The sequence below is a fragment of the Echeneis naucrates genome, chromosome 3, assembly GCF_900963305.1.
Source record: "Echeneis naucrates chromosome 3, fEcheNa1.1, whole genome shotgun sequence".
NCBI lineage: Eukaryota > Metazoa > Chordata > Actinopteri > Carangiformes > Echeneidae > Echeneis > Echeneis naucrates.
The window spans coordinates 13026089-13050785 of NC_042513.1; the positions used below are offsets into that span (position 1 = coordinate 13026089).

The following is a 24697-nucleotide window of genomic DNA, read 5'->3' on the forward strand; positions in this document are numbered from 1 at the left end:
AGGGGCATTTGGCCTTCCTTGACTGTTTTGTAAGTGTTTGACAGGTGAAATAGTGTGGGAACTGCAGGGAGTGTTGCTTTAAAATGCTTTTTGTTGTGCTTGTCGGGGATGTGAAGGTGCCTGGTGAATGCTCAGTAGCTCTGTAGGAGCCATTGGTGAATGGTTGAGTGTTGGTGGGGGTGGTGGTGAAAATGGCTTCTCGCAAGAGCTGTGAGGATTGTTGCTTTTTCCGTGGGGGAACTGTCCACATTTCTCTCCCCCTCAACTTTTGACTCCCATAGAGGAGAGCCAAAACAGTGTTTTTGTCATAGATCGATCGGACTGACATGTACTCTGCCTGTTTCTCTGCTTGAACCATTTGGATGGACGCCATCTGAACTGATGTTCTGCTGAAGCCCAATCCACTCTCCAACATTCTTCGCCTGGGGAAAGAGACATGCTACAGAATTTGCTGTATTGTAGTGACACAAAGCTGTCTCCCTGTCAACGCTCATTTTCATTTTCGCCATTGTGTTCCATCTGTTGCGTAAGTCTCACATGGGGTATGGCAAAACAGTCAGTCGTAATTTTGACCCTGAAAAACTATGCTACTAATCAGACTAACTACTATCAGACCAATAATTGTCACTCACTCTGAATTTGGGCCAAGCTGCTTGAGGCAGTACAGATCCAACAGGGCACTTACAAAGACAGAGAGATGGTCGGGGGTGAGACAAAGTGATGGAGGGTGAGTCACCCACGTTTTGATGATTGGGGCAATGGGAGGGTCAAACAAGGTCCTGAGAAACCAGACAAAATGAGGGGCACTTCGGGCTCCCCTTCGCCTTGACTCAGAGCATTGGTCTTTGTGTTACCAAAAGGGAGACAAGATTGAGGTGAGTTTAGGTAAGGAGAAACAGACAGGAAACCTTTTGAGGTTAGGCGAAAATGGAGGTGTGGAGAAAAAGAGATGAGAGAAAACAGTTTATGTAGAAGGAAATAGCTGCTGATACTGGACAATACTGGATGGTTAGAGGAATGTGGGTTTTGCGGGAATGGCTTGTGGTCTCTTTTAGAGACAGAGTAAGCAAGGCAGGGAACGGAGCAGAGAAGAGGGATTGTTCAGACCCAGCGCCTGGCGAGGGCCATTGTTCATCCTTCCCTTTTGAGCTTAAGGAGACAGGAGAGTTTCACACGCCACTCGCAGGCATCCTGCTGAGCAGCCCCGGAAGGGGGCTATTGCAGCTGGTAAAGAAGGCCTGGCCATAGGGATAAATTACTCTGAATGGAGGGGTCTGTGTTTGCCGTTTTCCCCTCTCTTTCTAAAAGGAGCCAGAGAGGGAAAGAATTCAACCCCAACCACAGGTTGTCCGCTTCGCTTCTGGAAAGGCTCTGCCTTCCAAGTCACCAATTTAACATCCCACCACCCTCACCGCCCTCTGAAATCTCCACTCCCACCTCCTCTGGAATGCTCAAGGGTTTTGTTGTCCAGCAGAGACCGAGGGGGGTGGGGGGTGGGGTGTCTTCTGAGTTTTCATAACTTGAAGATGTGCATACGTGTATCTGAGGAAACAGATGCACGAATTCAATTCACTCAAGAATTCTTCATCAACATACCAACAAATGTAGAATTAAGTAGTGGTCACGCTTTGTCTGGTTTAAATTAACAGATGTGTTTTTCAAAATGTTTAGAGACAATTCCAAAGTTCCTCCTACCGTCCAAAGACATCGTGTTTGGGTTAACTAGTGACTCTAACTTGTCCATCGGTCTCAGTGTGAGTGGTTGTTGGTCTCTGTCTGTCTCTGTGTGTTGGCCCTGTGATGGACTGGCGACCTGTCCAAGGTGACTCAATGTGAGTTGAGATTGGTTCCAGCACCCCCACGACCTGAAGACACAAAAGCAGTTGAAGATAAGTGAATGTTTGAGGGAGCACTTTCTCTTCTACCTAATAAGGATAAAGAACATGACAGTGATGTTTACTTTGAAGGGATCATTTCCTAGAGAAAATTTTGTTTCCTCATGTGGATGTCAGATGATTGACAGGGGTGTAATTCAGTGCTAATAGAGAGACTATAGAGATGTGCTTTCACAGTTTCATACTAATGAGAAAAAGAAGCCTTGACACATACATGTGTTAAATGTAACTACAACAAACACCAACTTAAGAAATAATTTCAATTTCAATTTCATTATCGATAATGCTACCCTGTGATGGACAAACTCCATGAAAAAATAATCAGAATTTCATCTCAATTTCATCTGGCTCTATTTTCATGGTTGTTCACCAGTTTTGTTGCTAATTAGCAAGAATAAAAAGCTGTGTGCCTAGCATTGTGTGTACATTTATACAAACGTGTGCAATAGTTCGAGCCCTCCTCGTCGTTAGTAGCTCTCTTCTAATGGCTGACTGATGTAGAAAACAGAAAGGTCAATGTACTAAAACTGGCAAAGTCTCACTCTGAGATTTGGAGTGATCAAGGCCAGTTTTTGCCCCGAATCCCAAATGTTAACATCATAGAGCATTTGGTGCCAACATGGAGGAGGTTATAGCTGCGAAGCGAAGCCCTTCATGCTGCGTTGGTTTATAACTGGATATTACAGAGCTGGACCTCAGCGTCTGTTCTCCTCATCCAGTCAAAGCCCATAAAGTGAGTTACAGTGCGCCCGCATGGAATAATCTCCTCTTATTACACTTATCCCTTCACAGAGAGTTCACATTCACAGACATGGACCAAATGGAGCTGCTAATTCCGATTTGGCATCCGGCACCGCCATGAGGTTCGCTCTGGATCGCTGTGACTTGGTTCTGTTGTATGAAGCTCAGATGAATGTTACCAAATATGAAATCAGTTGTTTGTGTTGTATCACGTTGTAGATAAATGTATACAAGGACATGATGAGGCTTTCTCTGAGAAGTCCTCGCTCTTATTTTTTTTGTTCAGCTGAACAAAAATGCAATCAATCTTAAAAACAGTCTTTTTTTTTTTTTTTTTTTAAGATTGGTTTATATTTTTAGTCATAAACTCACAGGACATATGAACTCAAAGCCACATCATTAGACATGAAATACAGACTGCACTGATTTGTGGGCTTCTGAAGAGTTTGTAACATTCATTGGTCTTGATAACTGTTGGTTTACAGGGGTCCATCTAATGAAGTCATCAGTCCTTGGTCTGCCGTTGTGCTATTTCACTGGGCACTTTTGACCTTTCCTTCAGTCGTTACACAGTTGATGGCTTACATTCCTCCATAAGAGTGTAATCTGACACCTCTGGAGTTTTCTCAAGTAAGACTGTTGGCTGTAGAGCTAGACATACCTTTTCTTGTAGGTAGGCAATTTTTACCTTCAGTTTAAGGGAAACAGAGAGACAAAGGGAAGTCATGGAGAAAGACAGACATGAAGCAAAAGATTTTGAGAGTGCCTCACACTGTGCACCTGAATATCTCCAATATTGAGACAAATTGGGACAGTCCCAAAAAATACGGATATAATCTTCCATAAAAAACTTTAATAAGGTCAAGAGTTCAGCCGTGATCTGTAACTGTAACTGCATTGCAGGCGTTTTTGACATTTGTGGTCTGACTGTGAGCTTTTAACCAAGACAACATTCATGTTTGACTGACTGCAAGTGTTGTTAATTTGGCTTCTCAAGAAAAAAAAGAAGAAGAAGAAGGAAAAAAATACCCCAAACAAGACAGGCTCCCTGCTGTTAGAGAGGAAAGTTTAATTTTATGCCTGTTCTTGGTGGGAGTGTTTCCACTCTCTGCCCTGGTTTACTGCACTTTCTCCTGTGGGCTGCCACGGTCTGAGTTTTATTTGTACAGCAGAGCAGAGGAGCAACAACAGTGCAGCCTCTGAGTAGGTGATCGATATTTCCCAGCGAGAGGTGTTGATCTCAGGGGGTGGGGTTCTGTTACAGGCTGCTGCGGACAAGCGGCTCGTGTCGCACTTACAGGCTCACTCCAGAAGGCCCAGGCCCAGTCTACTGGAATAGACTGGCAAACCTCCTAATCAGCTGCTCATGTGTTCCACGCTAATATCCTGCTGTAAATTATAAAATTCTCCCATAGAGAGTTTTCAGTGAACAGCCTGTTCACCTTCACTGCACCTCTCTTTGTCTCTGTCACTCCATGTTTTTATTCTACCTGGATCCCGATTCAAGCAGAGCGACATTAAAATCCCTGTTGCTTCAGCTTCTTGGGTTGAGATGAGTGAGGTCCACTGCTTCTACAACTCCAAAACGTGGTTTTGATTTGCCTCCAAAGAACAATAGAAGTTTCCAGTTAAGACAGGCCACTTTGTTTTAGGTTTATCGGACATTTTTGAGGTTTGCAGAACATGGGATTCTGTTATTTCTCCACTTTTTGCAGCTCAGTTTAGAATGGTAATGCATGAACAATGAGCAGTTGCACTTCGGCCAGATGTTGGTGGTAATCTCCCGATTGCTCACTACATGTGCTTTTGATTTTGTAGATGTCTGCTTTAGGAACAGCATTGTTTACATACTTTGTATTTCATCATTCTAATTCGGTTTAGCAGCTTGCTGCATGTCTGACTGCTATTTTCCCTCTTTCCAGAGTCAGCAGTATTTTCTTCAAGCTGGCAGAGCAACTGTACAAAGCCAAGATAGGAGGCAATAAAAGGCAGAAAAGACTCATTTGATGAGAGGCCACCAAATATTGCATTTCTCATCCCTTTAGCTATTGAAGAGCTGGAGTGTGCCAACTCTTGATCAACAGTGAAACCGCTGCTTATCTAATCAGGTGAGGGCAGAGCAGGGCAGATCGGAAATTGGCAGAATTGTGAACTGTGAAAAGCTGATTTATACTATTACCTACTTGTCAACTACTTTCCTCATACGGATAAATGGTAAGTTGGCTTATCATTTACCAAGTCTCCTCTGGTAGGGACCTATACACACAGCAATTAGTGTTGATTAGTTCAGAAAAAGTGCAGATTGAAAGTCGGGTTGTGGAAGCAGCACTTGAAAATCTATTCTCATCTGGAAAGTCAAAATCTTCCACCAGGAGGGAGCTCTGAGCTTTTGGGCTCAGCTGAAGCTCTGACCCATGTGTCCCTGATAAAGGCCCCTTTTTGGGGATGGTGGTGTTTGGGGGGGGGGTTAGACGGCCGAAGAGACAATCTGTGGATTAGAGTCAGCTTGGACACCAAGTGCTCACTCAGCACATTACCCAGCAAGTCTAGTGTTCACAGCCAGAGGCAGAGCTCAGGGCTCTGCTGTGTTTACTCTGTCAGGTCTGACACACACTAAAACATTTCTGTTTGTCGTAATACCGATACATTGCAGTGAAATACTATGTAATGTAGTGTAAGTGTAGCTGTAGCTGCAGCATAGTCAGTTTTTTTTTTTTTTTTTTTTTTTTACCCGGGACTCTTGTGTAAATGAACTCCCCCTTTAAAAAGGTGCATCATGGTTGAAGTTTGGAATTACATCAGCAACAGCTTTTGGTTCTTGTTAGTTTTATCTTGTTCAGTACAAAAAAATATATTGTGGTTGGATGCCCAGGCCTGCTCAGAACTCAGAGTGGGCTCTGAGCCTGCTCACTCTTTATCTCCCACCAGCCTCCTCCTCGTCTCAATGGTGTGGCATTCACACCTCTTCTTCAGCAGCCGTCGAACAAACAGGCTAAACTTTCACTCTCTCTGTCTCTCATTGCTCTCTTTCCACCTCTTCTCTGATTCCATCCAGAACGCTAGCTTTCTCACCCACACTTTATAAAAAAAATAAAATAAAAGAAACACCACACCACAGGAGTCCTCCCACACGAGTTTCCGACAGTCAGACCTGCAGCTCTACATCTTCCTCGCTCTAGCTCTGCTGTCCATCCCATACACAGCCTCCATCCACCAAACATGTGTGCCATCATTGTGGAAGAGTCGCCTTCCACTTTCTCATTGGGTCATTAAAACCTGGAAACCCATGTTCAATACAACAAACACAGCAAATGGAAGCAGGTGTGATAGCACTTTTATGTGTTTTGTCTTTTATCGAGGTACAGAGTCCTTCCCTCATTCATCCACATACTGTATACAATGCTGAAACATACATGTTTTTACACACACACACACACACACACACACACACACACACACACACACACATTCCAGAAGCCACATAAGTACAGCATGTGGAGGCCAGAGACATCACAAAGAGCTGACGGTAGTGGAAAATGAAACCTAGTACGACACTCGCCCCTCTCCCTCCTTAACCCCTTCATGGCCCTGTGACCAGACAGACCACACGTAACCTCCGCAGCATATATGGACATTTTTAAATGTATGATTCCTGTCTCAACCCAGTTTACTGGCCTTTCATAATCATCAGCCTGGCCACCAGATCTCTCCAGGCTCTTTTCTCGATACACCTGCTGACTTTTTTTTTTTTTTTTTCCCCCAATCACTGGAACATCCTTGCCCACAAACACACACCTGTAGTTCACTTTCCTCATCTGCTTCCCAGTTTTCATACCAGACCTTTTCCTCAGTCAGTTGGCACGTCAGTTGGCACGTCAGTTGGCACGTCAGTTGGCAGCTCAGTTGGTCTTGTGTACAGATAAAATCCTAAATCATGTGCATTCAAGTAATTTCTCCTAAAATCTGTTTTTATTTGGAGATCTTGACGCCTTTCAAGGAGAAAATCAAAAGTTGGATCATTTTAAAATGACAGGGCTTACCTCTTTTGCAAAGAGACATGAAAATGAAATGTGTAGTGTGTGTACAGGGCAGATATGTCTGTCCATGTTCTCTCTTTTCTTTTTTTTTCTTTTTTTTTCTTCCCCATTCCCATGTAACCCCCCTCCCCAACCACCACCACCCCACACCCAATGCTGCCAGCCAACATGCCCATCTAGCAGCCATGCACTCATCCCTGGCCAAGTCAGTGTTATCTTTGAACTGACTTCAGAGAGATTGCTGGGCGACCACGGATGACTGTGTGTGTGTGTGTGTGTGTGTGTGACCTCAGTGTTTCACCCGCAGTGGCAGGACCATGATATATCACTAAGTGTGTAATTATATTGTTTTTGCTCATTTCAGGAAAATAAAGGACCATATCCTCCCACATGCCGCTGGGTCAGACTTGGTTAATAGGCAATGACTCAGATGAGTTTGTGTGTTTCTTTACGTGTGTTGTACATACAATCCTGGTGTTATTTGTTTGTACGTAGCACTGCAAATGATGAACATTCAGCAACACTGCCCAGTAATATAGGGGCAGCTTCAGCAGGGTTAATCAAAACAAGCAGGGCAAACAACACACACACACACTGCTGAGTTATAGTATGTCTTAGGAAAGTGATTGAGTGTTGCACTGTGATAAAAGGGGGGTTTTAATCAAAATCTGAGATGAGCAGACATGAAAAGAGCCTCATTGCTGACTAACTGCTGTACATTTCAGATGCTCCTGTACGTGCAGTGTGACTGAGATTACTGGGAGGATGAGCTTGTGATGACGGGCCTGTCCAGGAAGATTTTTAGCAATGCTTTGAAGACTTGGCATCAACTCTCTACTTGTTTGTCTGCTTCTTTATTTACATTCTTGGGTCTGCAAACTGGATATTTTAAGCACCTAAAGAATTTCCCTGTGTGTTTGAAAAGTGGTTCATGTGTGCATCTGCTCACACATGCTCTTCCTACACACTTGTCTTTTTTTTTTTTCCCCAGCAGGGCTTCAACATGTGCTGCTGTGGTTACCAGCTTGCCGCATCAGAGTGGCCTGACCTATGGCGGACAAATTAGTAGGTGGACATGAGCCGACATAGAGGGGGAACAGGCAGGGAGGATGAGCTGTTTGGCATCCCAACCAAGTCAGCTTAACCAAGAGCCATCATAACCACAGGGAATTCAGTCAATGTGCTCTTTGAGCGTTTTAGCAGCTTTAGAAAGAGAGAAATATAGATGTTAAAAAAAAAAAATAAAAAAAAAAATAAGAGAGAAGCTGGAGCTTGGGAAATGGTGTGTATCATCATCCAAATTCAACCTTTTAGTGTCTTTTATGTATCACTAAAGACTGAAGTGAAAGGGCACGAACCTGTGTAGAATCACCACCAACTCTTAATGAAGCGTTTTTGCCTCTTCAAGCTCATTCTTTTAATTTTATGGATCATTGAGTGTGTGCAGCCTTGTGTCGGCTGAAAGGCTGCTTGCCAACTGCCTAAAATCTGAAGAAGAAGCTGTGTTTTAGAGTAGAATCCAACGATTTAGGGCGCCACATGCATCCAGTGAGCACAGCTGCTGGTGATGCTGACGATAGTTCATATGATCACTTGAATGGCTTTTCAGAACAAATCAGAGCAGATGAGACTCTACTGTGAAGGAATACACCCTGCATGATTCATTCTCAGTGCTCAAATCAACTTAATATCCAGCAGCTGCTGCTTAAAAAAAAACCAAAAACAAAAAAACAACCAAATAAAAAAGTGAAAGGTCTAAGTCACTGTGCTCAAAATCAAACTCACTGCAGCATTAAGCACCTAAAGAGTCAGGCTGAGACCAACACAGAGCTAAAAGGATGCTGAACACTGAATGAACATGACATGTCTTCACAGAGAAACTTTTATTTCTCACAGGCATTCATGTTGGCCAGTTTTCTACTTGTGATGCAAATGAACTAACCTTTAAATAGCAGACACTACTAACACATTTTTGAGTAGCATTGAGCACTTTTTTGGCTGTAAAGTCTGGAAGAGGGGAAAGTCATTGGCAGTGCTTTCATACCCTCTCTCTCTTACTCTCTCAGGTCTGACAATGCAGACTGTGGCAGAAAATAAAAGTGGGACAATCTGCTGAGTAATGTGAGGTTGTATTAATATTTGACCGGTCAGTTTTAAATGGAAGAATAAAAATAAATAAATAACATATTTTGGTTTTCAAACAACAAAGGTTGTCGGTTCGGTTCGCCCAGCGGGGGGCCTTTCTGTGTGCAGTTTGCATGTTGTCTTGCCTGTGTGGGTTTCCTCCGGGTATTCCGGTTTCCTCCCACCATCCAAAACATCAAGTTCAGGTTAACTGCTCACTCTAAATTGTCTGTAGGTCTGAGTGTGAGTGGTTGTTGGTCTCTGTCTGTCTCTGTGTGTTGTCCCTGTGATGGACTGGTGATGAATGAATGAAAGATGAATGAATGAATGACCAACAAAGTTTGTCTTTGTTGGTCTAATCTTGTGTGATTACTCAGTCAATCCAATTCAAAACCATGATATTAATTTGAATATTGACGATTATATTTATCTAGAGAAAGGGAGCATTTTGAGAAGTTACCATTGTTGTAAAACTACCCTCCCAGGAAAACCCCGCTGATTGTTCTCGTCATTGTCCATGGCTTCATGTTGCTTAGCCTGTAAAGTTTTATCCATCACTGCACAGTGTAGCTGCTCAACTTTAGGTCCAGTTTAATGGAAAGTGTTTTCCAGTAACTGCAGTCATTTGTAAGATGTCCGATTTGTGGTTTTCCATGTTTACTCCTTCATTTACACATAACTAGCTCAGTTTATCGATTCATTCAAGCTGATGAGGGTTGGGGTTGTTCCAAAGAATGGGCCTCTACAGTTTAACACACAGGCAAAATTAATCAGTTTTACAAATGTCGACTGAGTTTTCATTTAGATCTGAATTTATATTTAAATGTGCCACAATGTCAAGATGTCAAGAACAGCAAGGCTTCTTTTAAATGTCTTAACCCTTCAGTGTGAAATTTTCTGTCAAGAAAGCCACAGTGGCCACTCTGTTCAGCATGAATGATAAATGACAGTGCAGGTGAACAGCTGTCCCATACGTGCAAGCAGTCGGGTGTCTCACTCTGTCAGCAGCCCCATGTGGCGTGGAGTGACGAAGGATGAACACGCTGTTGTCTGACAGCGAGGAGGGGAACCAGCAGCATCCATTGTCATTGTGCAGCATTATACCATGCAGCTGGGTTGGGACTGCCTGAACAGTTGCTGAGATGCAGCTGTCTCTCTGAAGTGACACTAACAGCCCGACACCAGTGATGGATTGGGTGGCAGGAAGACAGAGGACAGACAAAAGGGTTGACTCATTCACTGCCTGTCCTACCCTTTGCATTCTCAGATGGTTCACCCCACCCCTCCTAAAGAAAAAAAATATCCCTCTTATCACTTCTTACTGCACTGTACTCATCCACAGAAAGAAAGTAGCAGCTCCGACCCTCCAGGTAGTCTCCAGGGAGGTCCACGCCTAATTAACTGGAAGCCTTTTGACATAGTTGAAAGCGTGTAGCCACCCTCTCTCTGGGCTAGGTTACCATTGTGTGTTTTGGCCCCAGTGCTCCCTCTTCAACTCTTTGCATTTGCCATGTAACTATTCAACAACGGTCAGAGTGCCACCTGGTCAGATCTGAGGCTGCTACGCAGTGGCCCCTTCCGGCTCAGTTTGATTAGTGAGCACAGGCCTTGGGTAGCTGGCTGCTGCTGTAGGTGGGTCAGGTTTAGGCGTGGTGTCAGGTTGGGTTTGTGGGATCATCTGTGTTTACCTACTGGGGAGAGGTGACGAGGGACCACCCATCTTGTTCCACAGCAGGCCTGTTTAGACAGTTTGAGGCCGCAGTAACCAGCAGTGAAGGATCTTTGGTGGTCTTTGTTTTCCTTTTCTCTGCTGGAGGTTCCTGTCTGATTTGAGATGAGCCTCTGGCAGCAGCAGGTGATGATGTTTTATATCTGTGGAGAACTAAAAACAGTGATGGCGAGCCAGTTACATGAGACGCCGTGATTGGTTTTTTTTCTGAGTGATCCAATAAAAACACCTGCAGTTTTCACTTAAACACACCAAATCCTGCTTTGTTGGACAGTTGGACGCAGAAGACCAGATATTGGGTGTGGCTGAGAATAGTGACTGATTGTTGAGACATTACAAAGTTACAATAGCTCCGGTGGATGGTTTTAAAGCTTAATCTTCTATTTCACAGTCAACTGAGCATTTTGATACTTTCACAGTATTACTATACAAGACATGGACATCTCCCTTTTACAATATGGGGCCTTTAAGACAACAGCTTTGATGTATTTATTGACTAAATAGAGCAACTTTAATGGAGTCAAAGAAAAAAAAAAGTTATTTCAGCCACAAATATTCTGTTTGTTTGATTTGCATTCAGTACCTGCAATTCTTACAGTTCTATGGATCAAACTGACAAAGATGTGGTTTAAAAATGTTCACAGGTGATTCTTCTGTTCCTGCTCCACTTAAACGTCCTTTAATAGACTCTTGTATTGTTTCTAATCTTGCACACACAGCTCAGGGAGATCTACTGTCTCTACAAAACAGCCCAGCATGTGATCTGTTATCTTTGTAATGCATCAGAGGCTTGTCATGCTGGCGCCCTAGAAAGCACCAGGCTACCATGGCCGGCTGCTGCTGCATGGTGTGTATCTGTGCTTGTATGTTTGTCTGCTGTCTTGCATAACAATCTAGTGAATGGTGATGAATCTCCCTTTACTTGGTCAGCAGTTGCCTGTTGTCAGTATACATATCTGGCTGCCACATATTCATACTTGTTGGATATGCATGTTTGTTCTTCATTATTGCTCTTATTAATGAACTTCAGCACCTTTTTGCTTCCTTGATCTAAATTGTGACCTTGAGATAATTTTTGGTGGCAGGGACTGAGAACTCTAAGAACAAATCAAACTGTAAATCTAGACAAAAAAGATTTTTTTTTTCTCTTTCAGAACAGACTCCAAGCATTCTTAGTGTTAGTAGGAAGCAAATGGACTTCTTTATCTTGTTTGAAGACGTTTCACCTCTCATTCAAAAGGCTTCTTCAGTTCTGAGGGTCAGTGGGGGAAACCCAGGTATTTCTCCCAGAGTGGGTGGGGTGTGTTGTGGTCCTGTGTTGTGCCATGCGTTGGTGGAGGGACTGTTTGATTTCCTCAATATAGAGGTCAGAGCACTCCTCTGAGCATTGAACTGTATACACAACATTACTGAGTTTGTGTCTGGGTGTTTTGTCCTTGAGCTGGACCGGTCTTTGTTTTAAGGTCTGGCCCAGTTTGAAATTTACTGTGTTTTGGAAGATCCTTGGCACATATGGGATGACAATCTTCTAACATTTTCCACTTTCTGCATCAGGTGTTTCTTTGTGGTGCCTTTTGGATGATTTGACAAAGGTCCACTTCGGAGCACTGTCTCTGTTTTCCCTCTGTGCTTGAGGGAACCTTCTGGGCCGGAGTTGAAGGGTTCAGATGACCCCCAGTTTGTACTCCAGTGGGAGGTACTGGTCTTTGGGCTTCCAGTAGACCTCAAAGCTGAGGTTACCATCCTTACTAATGGACACCGCACAATCCAGGAAGGGAAAATTATTATCCTCAGTATCCTCCCAGGTGAACTTGGTGTTCTTCTCCACTGAATTTATGCGTTGAGTGAAAGCCTCCACTTTTGAGTTTTGATTTTGACCCATCCACGTATCTGAACCAATGGCTGGGACTTGTTCCTGTGGAGGAGTTCAGAGCCTGCACCACAACCTCCTCTGGTTGGAGAAGAAGGCTTGCCTATGTTTGACAGATGCGTGGCCTGAAATGCGGCTTCATGTTAACATGACTTCTGCTCCAGCTCACAGACTCATTTAGCTCACTATATGCTACTATACTATACTATATATATATATATATATATATATATCCAGCACAGTCAATGTGCTGCAAATTAGAGCATTGCTGTGGATACTACAAAGATTTAAAAATGAGTCCTGGGTATTTTCAGGCTTTAGACTGTACCTGTCTTTCTATGATTGTCCTGCCTGTCTCTCTGAGAATAACTGTCCCCCAAACCCTCAGGAACTACACACTGTGCAAGAAAATTAGAAAGACAACTTAAAAGACAGGAAGACTTGCATGACACCATCCTGTTTTCCTCTGGAAATGAGGGGTGGTGGGGTGGCAGGAAAAAGTGGGGAAGAGGAGAAAAGAAGGGAGGCAGCTGAAGGGGAAGTGTGAAGAGGAGATGGTGGATAGAGAAGAATGAGGGGAAAGAGACGGCAAGAGGGAAATGAAAAGAAAGAGGCCATTAATTTAGTGCTGTGGGAGGGATCTGAAGGTTACTGAGCCCTCTCTGCCAGGCCCTCCTGGGTTGACTGATGCCTTTGTGAGGAGGCCAGGAACCACACACATGCACACACACACGCACGCACACACGCATGCACACATACCCAAAGAGGGTTCCAAGAAACTCTGGGTTTGTTGCAGCAGGAAAATAGAGACAGACAGACACACACACACACACGCGGTCATTAATAGGCTTCAAAGTGAGAGCAAAATGGGAAACCTTTATTTATTTCCTCTGCTGAGTGTGATGTGCTGTCATCTGTCTGAAGGTGTGGTGACTCCATGTTTTTCAATGCTGTGGTAGGAAACCAAAGCGTAATGAATGTATAGATGCAGTTTATTTGTGTGTGTTTGACAATGTATTTTGGGATCCTGCATTCGGTGTCAGCAAGACGGGACCACATCACAAGGGGCTATCTTCACCGCGCTGGGTTCCAAAAAAAAAAAAAAAAAAAAAAAAAAAAAATGGCTACACATTTCTTGTTAATGTAATTTACTTTCTCGTAAATTGAAAAAGAAGTTCAAATGAAGTACAGAGAGACTGAAGGAGTTTGATGATTCATAATCTGCACTTTGACTAAAGCTCCTGCTGCTAGATTTATCTGTGCTACTGTAGAGTCCCCTTTTTGTGATTAACAGGATAATTTCACTTTTATAGCCTCGAAGGAGAGAAGTAAAATGAGTCTTTTTTAGAAGTTACACATGTGCTGCGACATTGATAGTTAACCACAGGGTCTCAAATAGATACTGTAACAAACCAACAATGAATATGACGATTGGCCTCGTGAGTGAGAAAATGGATGGTCATCCAGATAACCACAGGATACAGTGTGCTGAGTGAGAGAGGGACTCTGTGCACAATGCATTTTGCTAGTATTTGTTCTTAGTTTTTATCTTAAAACATTGCTTAGAGCAGTAATAGTAATAAAAATAGCATGGCCAGTTTTAACTTTGTATGTGATAACTGTCTATTATTTGGAATGACAGGTATTGCTCCCAAACAATGAGAAAAATTAACCAAATTATCAGTTTTAAGTTCACAAGCCTCTTTATTTGCATGATGACTGACAAAGCTTAGAGTTGTACTGTACAGCCCAACAATATTCTCATATCAGCCAGCAGCCAAAGGTCTTGGTCTTAAAATATGTGGTCCTAATCTGGCTGGTCCAGCTATAAAAAACCCAGCACACTGTCACATATGCATATGAGCACAGATAATATTTATTTAATTTATATTAGTGTACTCCTTGTATATATTCATACAACATTTTCATATTCATCCTCTCACAGTGGAAAACAATTCACACTAAAATTGAACTTGTAAATCCCTCTCCTCCAATGCCAAAAAATATCCAGAGGAACCCATATTAATCCCATACATTTCAGTGTGGCCACAGGCCAGATGGTGTGTGAAGTCTCCTTTCTACATGGTGACACAGTGAGGGGCTGTATGGAGTGTATTAGCCTGTAGTTTACAGTACACAGCTCGCTGGAGTGGTGACAGAAGCTGCGTGGCAGATGGTTGCTAACATACTGAGCCTCCTTTAAACAAAGACAGCAGCACATGGATACAAGCAGCCCGATATTCCGGCTGAACTGTCATTTTGTTACCACTGTAATATTTCATAGATATCTAGAAACACCACTACAAAGCTTTGATAGACAGCAGTGAGCAACCTAGCTTAAATCACACCTGTGAGAAATTGAGCTTTGCACTTGTCACGTTGGGCTTTAGTCTTAATTTAGATATTTCCAAATGTTTTCCAAAAGCTCCATGAAGGTAATTCATTGAGATAGAACTGTAAACATGAGCACATTTACAACAATCTCTGTTGTCTGTTGCCATGTTTGTCAGATCAAGTTTCTAACCGGTGCAAAGGTCCTGAGATGCTCCTGTTGGGACAACAACAATCATTTATGCAGCAATTGAAAGAGCTCAAACCAGGATGTATCTGGGGAGTCCTCGCTCACTGACGTTTTCAGCTGCAGCATAAATCAAACAGAGAATCACACTGAAGTGTGATAAATAGGTTGGTTGCTGTTGAGGCAGGGTGAATATATCATATTTAAAAAAAATCAATGCAAGAAGTCGCATGGGCAGTAGTCAGTGTTTTAATCATCAGGCGTGCTGTATGTTACAGTAAATATCCTCCCTGTCTGACTCCTGCAGCCTCCTCTCTTCACTCTGTCTGGGTCAGGGATCAGAGGCAGGTTGTGGTTTTTCAGCTGAGATGAGCCAACCCTGTACATTCAGTGCCTCCACACCCAGAATCCACTGCATGTGTGACTGGTGGAGTCTGTTTTTGCTTATTGGAATTCCAGTAACAAGTCTGTGTCCCACTGCGTGTTATCACCTCTGACGTCTCTCCCTCTTTTTGCAGGCATCAGTAGCAGTGCTGAGTGTTCCTGTGGGAAGAATCACTTCACGTGTGCGGTCAGTGCGTTTGGGGAGTGTACCTGCATCCCAGCCCAGTGGCAGTGTGACGGAGACAACGACTGTGGGGACCACAGTGACGAGGACGGATGCAGTGAGTTTACAATCCTCTTATTCTGTTTTTGCCACCCCTACTCTGTCTTATGTTACTGTTGTTCTGACGTGAACACAACAGGTTAAAATCAGATAATGGGACTTAAGAGTTAGATTTTATCATTTAAATAGTAATTGTAATTATTAGAAATCGTTGTGGTTGTCAAGTTGGTTAGTGTTCTGTGCATGCCTTTTTATTTGTTTAATTGATGCATATCTCACCTGCCAATTTGAAAATTCTGTTCAGCTGATCACGCAGACAAAGAGGGCTCTGCATTTCTAAAGGATTGTAAGAAAAAAAGTTTGTCTGACATCAAAGATGTCAATTAAATCGAGCCAGAGAAACATCTCAAATACTAAATAATGGAGATGTACAAGCAGCTGTACAAGATTTTTGTCTAAATAATATTGCTTGAAAAGGTTGAATTGGATAAAGTCCGATGACAATGTTTTAAGAATATAAAACAGGTCTATGTTGTATGTTAATACTGTGAAAGCATTACAAATTTACAGTCCACAGAGAAATGTTCACAAATGTATTCAGAAACTGAGCCTAAAAACCAGCTTTCAGGACTTCTGTCCCAACAAAGCAGTCACCGTCCTCAGCCATGCCCCAAGTTCAACAACCACCATCCAACTTTGAGGATTTCGGTTTTTTCCTGAAATCTGCTATATATTACTCTGAAACTGTGAACTAGTCAGAATCAAGGCTCAGAGTCTTTGTTCTGATTGGCTCAGCATCCTGATTTTGCTAGAAATGCAGAGAGAGGCTTGAGAGAGGAGATGCAAAACTACACTTAGATGATTTTTGTTTCCTTAACTTCAAATGCCTCTTATGGACATCAACACCCCAAATGAAAATGGAGGAAAAGTGTAGAATATGAGAATATGAGCAAGTCATCACAAATTCACAACATTCAGAACTTGACAAATTTTACTTCTCACCAACACCTTTGTCAGTACAACAATAGTAATAACATTGTAATAACTAGCTTTTTATTTGTCTTTGTTTTAACATTGTAATACAGATATTTACACAAGTACATAATTGTAATTTTGATTTAAGGTATTTTCCGTAATTTAAAGCAGTGGTGGTTGTCCCAGCTTGACACATGTAGCTGTAAATCAGCAATTTTCAGCTGAATATTATCATAGTCCTCTTGAGCAAGGCATTTAACTCCCTGCACCCAACAAAGACTTTGTCTGGACTTGGCAGCTCACTGCTGCAAATTTGTGCAACTGCATGACTTCTGACTTTCTATAAAGGTACAAGTGTGCTCAGGCAGAGTTTTCCCTGTACAAATAATCCAGAATAGTAAGAAAGGGAAAAAAAAAATAATTGGGCCCATATGGATCCCATCATCACCCAGCGAACAGTGAATGGGTCACTGGTCTAGGTGGGGTAGTATTTCTGATGCAGAAACGGAGTGAAGCGCTCTGCGTGGTGTGTGCCCCGTGCAGAAAAATGCTTGAGGGACTTTTGGCACCAGACAGTGTTAGGCTGGAAGGAAGTCTTGGCAGCGGAGCCAGACAGGAGTATTTTCCTGCAGAGCATGTCAGTTTGTCAAGTAGAGGAGAGCTCCACAATCTCTATTTTACACTCCTGGATATGGACGCGAATTGTCGATGTGAGAGTCGGCTTTTTCCTTTTTTTTTTTTTTTTTTTTTTTCCCCTGCTCATTCATGGAGCAGATGAGCGGATGCCCTTTTGTTTGACATGCCCTAAGCCTTTTTGTGACTTGTGTGTTGATGTTCTTTCCCCATCAGTCTTCCTCTGTCACATTAAGCTTGTTAGGGGTTGGGTTTAGGGGATGCTAAGTGTTATTGATCTCCAGCCAGCTGAATGTTCAGTGAGTCTCATCGCTACATATTGATCTGTTGGATGTCACTTTTTTAAGGAGACACATGGAAGCAGCTGACAGATATCAGAGCATCTAGCCGGACTATCGTAATTGTAATCTACAATCGATCCTCAGCTCCAACCTCTCCCTTGTCCTTTTGGACTTGCTCCAATCCATCTCGTGATCACAGAGCTCATAGTACAAAGATTCATGTCGCCACAGCAGCCATTATAATACTTGTCCATTTATTGCCACTGAAATGTGATGCCTTGCTTCTATCACAGCTCATCCAAACATTTTCCATTTTGGCAGGAATGCCCGGATTCATTCCTTTATTTAGTTCTACAGTTGGCAAAGCTTTGCACAATTTGTTGGGTCTTGAGTTTGGATTTTTCAGTTTGGAACAACTAAAGAAAATGATTATGTGTCTCTGAATCTCTCTACTCGTGATGGAACATTTTAATCGAAACTTTACTAAGCCACTGCTACTCCATTTTGATACTTCATCAAAGGCTGTTGCCTGCTGTTGCCTGTTGAAGGACAGGATATAAATCTGTATGTCACTTTGAATTGAAAATCTTTAAGGTTTGGCAAAAGCAATGATGCCGCTGTATCAGGGGCTAAAAGATATTTGGACCTCGACCTCATCAAGCATCTGGAAATATTAAAAGTGAAGCAATTTATGAAAGAAAATTAGAATTTTCAGCTGTTAAGAGGTCAAGTCCTCATTGAACACATCCTATCAGATACAGTTAGATTTATTTAAATCAGCCAAAAAAAAAATAAATAAATAAATCATAGTAATTTAATCATGCTTGAAATTATATGAAAATCCTTCCCTGTACAGCTACAAGGATCAGCTAAGAGGGAAATCCTCCAGACAAAGGTGGTACAGCTCAAAAACTATAAAAATATAAATATATCTCCAGTTACCTGTTATTTTGATTTGAAAAGTATCGTCCAGTTGTTGATTTTAACAGTTTCTGGCTAAGTGAATGATCTATGTCCTTGGGTAAAGAACTATATTGGTGTCATGTATTTTTACTTTTTTTTTTTTTTTTTTTAATCAAATGTAATTTTTTGTGTGCAGACTGAAAGGCAGAGTTCTCTCTCTGTGTGTGTGTGTGTGTGTGTGTGTGTGTGTGTGTGTGTGTGTGAGTGTGTTTGTGTTTTGACTGAGGAGACTCGAGGCCCACATGACTCAGCTTCTATTACACTGATTGAATTAAGAGAGTCAGATTGTAAAACCAAGGAGCGAGGTTTAATGGTTTTTAACGACATTTTCTAAACGCAGCGAAGAATTGAATTTATGGTTGTGCAGCTTCATATCACGGTGAGAGAGAGATCTGTTTTCACAATTCAGCAGACGTGTGTGTGTATGTGTGTATGTGTTTGCTCAGCTGAATTGGAGCAGGGTGGCATCCAGACTTTCTTTGAACTTAATCACTTGTGCCAATTGCTCAAGAGACCACAATTTTCATGAATCAACCCCACTGTTAGTATGTGTGTGTTTGTGTGTCTGCGTGTGATGAAGTATGGGAGCTGAGGGAAAATGGCCAAATGTGCCTAGGAAGCTATCCTTGTAAACTTCTGATCTAATTACGATGGGAATCATGTGTAAATGTGTAGTGCAGATGTGGCTGCTCTAGTCAGTGTACTTATGTGTGTGCGTGTGTGCGTGTGTGCCCGCTCGCTAGTGTTCTCCTAGATAAAGTTTCATAGCTGCCCAGAGACCAACAAGGGAGTAGAGAAAGGTTGATGAAGGAACTGAGGCCAGCATGCTTGGAGTCTGTGTGTGTGTGTGTGTGTGTGTGTGTGTGTGTGTGTGTGTGTGTGTGTGCGCGCGCATTGTGTGTGTGTGTGTGTGCGCGCGCATTGTGTGTGTGTGTAAACTCTCTTTTACCCTGAAGGACTTAGTGACAGCCGTGGGTTCTACTCTTCACCTCACATGTAACATCAGTCAGTTCATGATGGACCACACTTGAAGAGGGTTGGGGCGGGTGTGGATATATATATATTATATATATTATATATATATATATATATATTATATATATTGGCCAGGTAATCATAAATCTGTCCCTTTAAAACACATTTAAAGCTAAAAGTGTTAGCAAAGTTCAGCATTTTTAAATTAATGTGTTGCATATTTACATTTCTAGGTATGTTGTCCCTACAGTGTCTCACAGCAGTTGATTTCCATTCAGTCCTAGAAGTATGAAAATCATTCAGTAGGCTCTTGAACCTTTCTTGTGCTGTGTACTTCTTTCATTTACACCAAGTTTACGTAATTTTCATCAATTATACCTTATGGAGTCAATGGTTAGCTGAAGAGTAGATTGATTTCATTGTTTAGGGATGTTTGGAATAACTAGCAGAATAAACTTGGCAAAAGGGATAAAGAAAATTGTTCCACCTCGACTCAAAATACCTGTTTGAAGCCACTATCCTTCTGCTGGAGCCCACCATATTGCCTTAGAGGTAGACGTTTCCAGAGGGAACCACCCAGCAGACTAATATGATGCCACAGGTTGTATTCAGAATGAAAGAGCAGTGACTCAGAGTACCCAAGCCTCACATTGCTGAAACATGGCTGTGGCGGTTGTTGGTTGCTTCAGATGCTGTTGAAGTATGAATATTGATCCAGGAAGGGCTATTTCAGTGGCAGAGTTTGAAGGACTCTCAGATGGCCAAACACTCCAAAGCAGCTGATTTATTTATTTATTTTTTTAAACTATCTAATTTCAACAATCAAGCTATCAACTGGTTGTTGTTGTTATTTTGTTTGTTGGCTTGTTTTTAATTGGGAGTTTTGCCTGTGAAACATTGCAGTGGTAGCTCAGGAGGGCTGCTGCTCTTGGTGATAATGTATGCTATATTTTACATTAAAACTTTTTTTAATATAACTTTTAGTTCCTGGTACTTTTCTTGCAGCAACTGAAAGGTTCAATTGGCCATTTTCTGCCTGGCTTGAAGTCCTATGGAGATTATGCTAAACAGGCAGATGATGTATGGAAACCTAATCAATGTAACTAATGTAATGTGCGATTAACTTCACCGTATCATGAGTATCAGGACTTTAAAAGTTATATGCAGACTTGGCTGTGTGGTGGCTTGCCACTGCGGATGGTGGCTAGGGAAGCTGCTGCTGGGTACACTAATATAATATCCTATATCTCGTAAGAGCTTGGCATTATTAAGATTTTACTCTGGTAAAATTACAACTTTTTTCTTAGAAGTCCAAAAATGTATTTTTTTTATAAATTGACTCTGAAACTCTGTTGTAGTCGTACAGATTATACACAGAGGGTGAAAGAAAACATTGGGGTTACATGACCAATCAGAAATGTTGTACACTGAAGGGCTACAGTGTACACACACAAAGTTCCCAGGACATTGAAAAGTACTTCCCTGCCGAGTGGGGACTATTTTGGGGGTAAATCAACTACCCAGGAACTTCTTTTTTTTTTTACCCTGGTTACAACCTGTTGGAACACACATGGGCCCTCCAAAGGTTCCTGGTTCCTGTGGTTGAAAAGTGACTTTAGACTCTTCTGTCAGGATTATACATTTGCAGTCAAAACACATTTTTTTCATTGAAATCGAAATTGAAATTGAAATAATTCATACTTGGCATGAATACATTGACAATAACTGGTGGTTGTCCAAGCCTTGTGTTTAAGCAGCTTCAGAAAGTCAGGACAGTCAGCGAATGAAACTCATTTTGGCTGCAAGTGTGAACAACGAGAGGTGAGCAACTGGTAAATCGAGAGTTTGCCTCCAGGCTGATTTCACCTCTACCACGTGGGCCAAATACAAACACTCACATTGCTGGAGATGCTGCGCAAATATGTCTTTCATCTCATACTCAGCCTCATTCATTCAGCCGTGTGGTTGGCATGTAATTTTCCAACCATGCACCATGACCTCTACACAAATTGAATTGAGCCAGGAAGATTTGGCATGATGGGAAATTAAGGCTTGGTCACAAAATGTCAACACAAAAATAAAAAAAACAAAACAACGATTGTCTTTCATTAAAGAAAATTTTGAAGTCTCTAATTGAAGTGGGTCCAAGCATGTAAATTTCAGTTTTCACAACTCACCAGCTGAAGAGCAGGAAAATCATATTGCAGGGCCATACATCTGAAGGGCAGGGTACTAATTAGTCTTGATGAAATTTAATGAAGGCATAACTCACAGACGTTTCACCAAATTAATAACATGCACACCCCACCACCCCCTTTTCTTTTTTTTTTTTTATTGATACAGCTGTCTGAGTTCAGTGGGCACACATATAGCTCCAGATTGCACATGATCAGAGCACACTTTACCATATTTGATTGCAAGCCAAATGTATGAGCTGAGAAAGACTCTAACATGGAGCACAGTAACATTAGAGGAGTATGTGTTTATGTTCTTGGCAGCTAGTTCCACATCCATAAATCCTCATAAAGAGGAGGAAGAGTCTGCCTCTCTGAATCCGGTTCCTATGGAAATAACTGCAAGTGCTCATTGTGTTGAAGGCTGTGCACTAAGAGGAGGAAGGCTGAACTAGAAATTGAATGAGCAGGCACAAGGACAGAGAAAGTCGTGAAGAATGATGTCTGCTTCATGTAGTGGTCAGTGTGTTTGGCTAAACGTCTCACTGCTGCTCTCCTTTTAACTGCCCCCCCCCTCACTCCCTCATGACTGGATATCTCTCCTTTCCAGGGCTCTATTGTGATCAGTCTCAAAATTTGTCAAAATTTGTCATTCTTATTTTAAGGAAATTATTATTTTGCAAATAAGTTTGGTTTATGAAATGTGGACTTGTCTGGGGTGGAACAATGTTTTTCTAAGAAGGTGCTATTCATCACAATCCTATTTACACATCAAGTCCTTCTATTTGTAATTTATGTGATAATTTTTCACATCAGAGAATAGTTAGTTTTAGAAAATCTAACTGTCAAACATCCAAAACCGTGTTATTTTAATCCAATATAGTAAGAGGCATGGAAAAACAGCAAATCCAGACATCAGAGCTGGAACTTTTATTTGAAAAATGACTGTAATGCCAAAAAGTATGACGAATTTGCTGCAGCTTGAAATTTAAATCCATTTATTTGGTTGAGACAAAATTCACATTCATACTGGACAAGGAAGCCCGTTTCAGTGAGCATGGTGTGGTTTTGTTATACAGTGTGTGTAAAAAGACTTCAGATCAGGCCTTGGAGCAAATATAATTGAGCCATTTACAAATAGCTCCCCTATATCGCTGTTTATTCACGAGTCCCACTGAGAGCTGAGGTAAAGGCTGCATTTACAGACAGCAACTATGTCTTCAGTGCAGACCAGATACTCTGATGACTCGGTATCGGAAAGTGAGGAGACAGTTTGGATGGATCCTGGCTAGGAGGGTAGCATCCAAATATTAGTAGAGAGAGAGGGGGGGGGGGGGGAAGCTATTTGGAAGGAAGAAAATTAAGTTTGGTGCTAAACTTGCAATGTTTTTTTTTTTTTTTGACTGATAAACAGCTAAACAGAAATGGCTCCTTTCAGTAGAAACATACAAATGAAAAAACACCCGAGAACCAAGTGCCTGAAAGACCTGAATCAGGACTTGCGGTGTCCTCAGTTAAAGTATTGTCATACTTGAACTTTTATTTTTCTAATGAGGTCTTTTATTCTCAGCTGATTCACAGTCTTGTAATTCAAATTGTGTTTTATTAGTCTTTTACATGGGCTTGTGGTTCTACTGAATTCGGTTCCAAGTGTTATTAAAAGGCCTTAAGAACTTTAGAAAAAGGAAAAGGAAATCATGTTTTCATTTTATAAGCTGGATGTTATTTCTGTAGCTTTGGCTGTCATTCTCAAAATTAGAAAAACATTTCCCACGCTAGCGTCTTTGCTTGTGCTCCAACTGTGTGGCAAATCAGTTTACCAGACTTAACTTTTAGTAAAATACATATTTTTTTATTTTGTGCTTAAACTGTCTTTGACTCTTCTCCCATCTAATTCAGCAAAAAAAGAGTGTTATATGCTGCTAGTTTATCCACAAAGCGTCCAGAGAAGTGTTTTCCTCTGAATTAGGCATCCTGAATTCTGGAGAACAGTCCGATTGCATCTGACTTATGTGTGCTTTTTCATATCTCAGCTATCTCTCTGCTTTCCCGATCTCTCCTCCGGGTTCAAGACAATCTAATTTATTATCGCACACTGATAGTGAGTGGTCATGACAACAGTAACCACAGCAGATAAGATGGGATAACCTTGGTAGACTTTGACATCTTCTTTTATTTGATCATTTGTCCCCTCCCATCTCCCTCCTTGTTTTTTTTAACAGTAGATCATCCTTAAACATATTCCTTTCCTCTGTATTTCATTTCCATTGAAGTATGGAGGATGTGAGCACATGCACACATACACTTGGAGAGACACCTCTGGAGCCCTGCTGTGGTTGTGAAAGAGTAAATACTTTGGGCCAGTGATGGGCTGAAGAGATGGATGTGAAGAGTGTGTGTCTGTGTGTGTCTATCAGTTGGCAACTGGATGTGAGATGAAATGCAAGAGGAAAATGTCTCCTGTGAGCGATTGAATGCGCTGCATGAGGTTTGACTTCCTCTGTCACTGGTTCACACAAGCCTGTGAGTTCTGAGAAATGTGTGTGTAATGTATACTCAACTACACACACTGACTGAATACACACTGGCGTACTGTATCTGTTACAGTGACTTGTGAAGACCTTCCACTGCATTATGATATTAACCGTGAAGTCAGTGGAAGATGCATTTTTGTTGTGTCCTTGCTTGTTGTTCCAGCACATCATGTTGAAATGCAGCTATAATTCACCATTTCTGAAAATAAAAAGTCTGGTTTTGTTGTTAGTTGCCTAGCAACAGTGTTTTCACAATTTAATTGAGCACCAGAGACCTGTATCACTATAAACAGTGTGTCCTCATCATCTGATGTGGAGATCACAAAAGCTTTAAGTCAGTATTTCAGTGTTGTGCAGCAGTTTACTGAATGTCCATCTATTGAATTCATTACAGTATTAATTGTAAAATCTGGATTTCATATGGAATGCCATAATAACTTTGAGCTGCTTTGGTTATTTTGATAACTCAGATCATTTTCTTGCTGGTTAGTGGCCCTGACTCTCACGATGATAAGGTATGTTTGGTTTTTATGGTAGATTTGATCTTGAGTTATTATCAAATTCCTTCTGAAAGAGAATGACCTGAATCTTCAGTAAATAGATAGATGAAGTTAGTGTTGACCCTCGTCTTGCCACACTGG

General features: G+C 41.7%; 1 protein-coding gene across 6 annotated transcripts in view; it reads left to right on the top strand.

Moving 5' to 3' along the window:
- The window catches only part of lrp4 (low density lipoprotein receptor-related protein 4), a 113442-nt gene that overhangs the window by 36597 nt on the left and 52148 nt on the right, over window positions 1-24697 (top strand). For all 6 annotated transcript variants that reach the window (XM_029497691.1, XM_029497692.1, XM_029497693.1 and 3 more), the window contains exon 2: window positions 15433-15579. In XM_029497691.1, the coding sequence (XP_029353551.1) occupies window positions 15433-15579 (147 nt within the window). The remainder of the gene's footprint in view (window positions 1-15432; window positions 15580-24697) is intronic.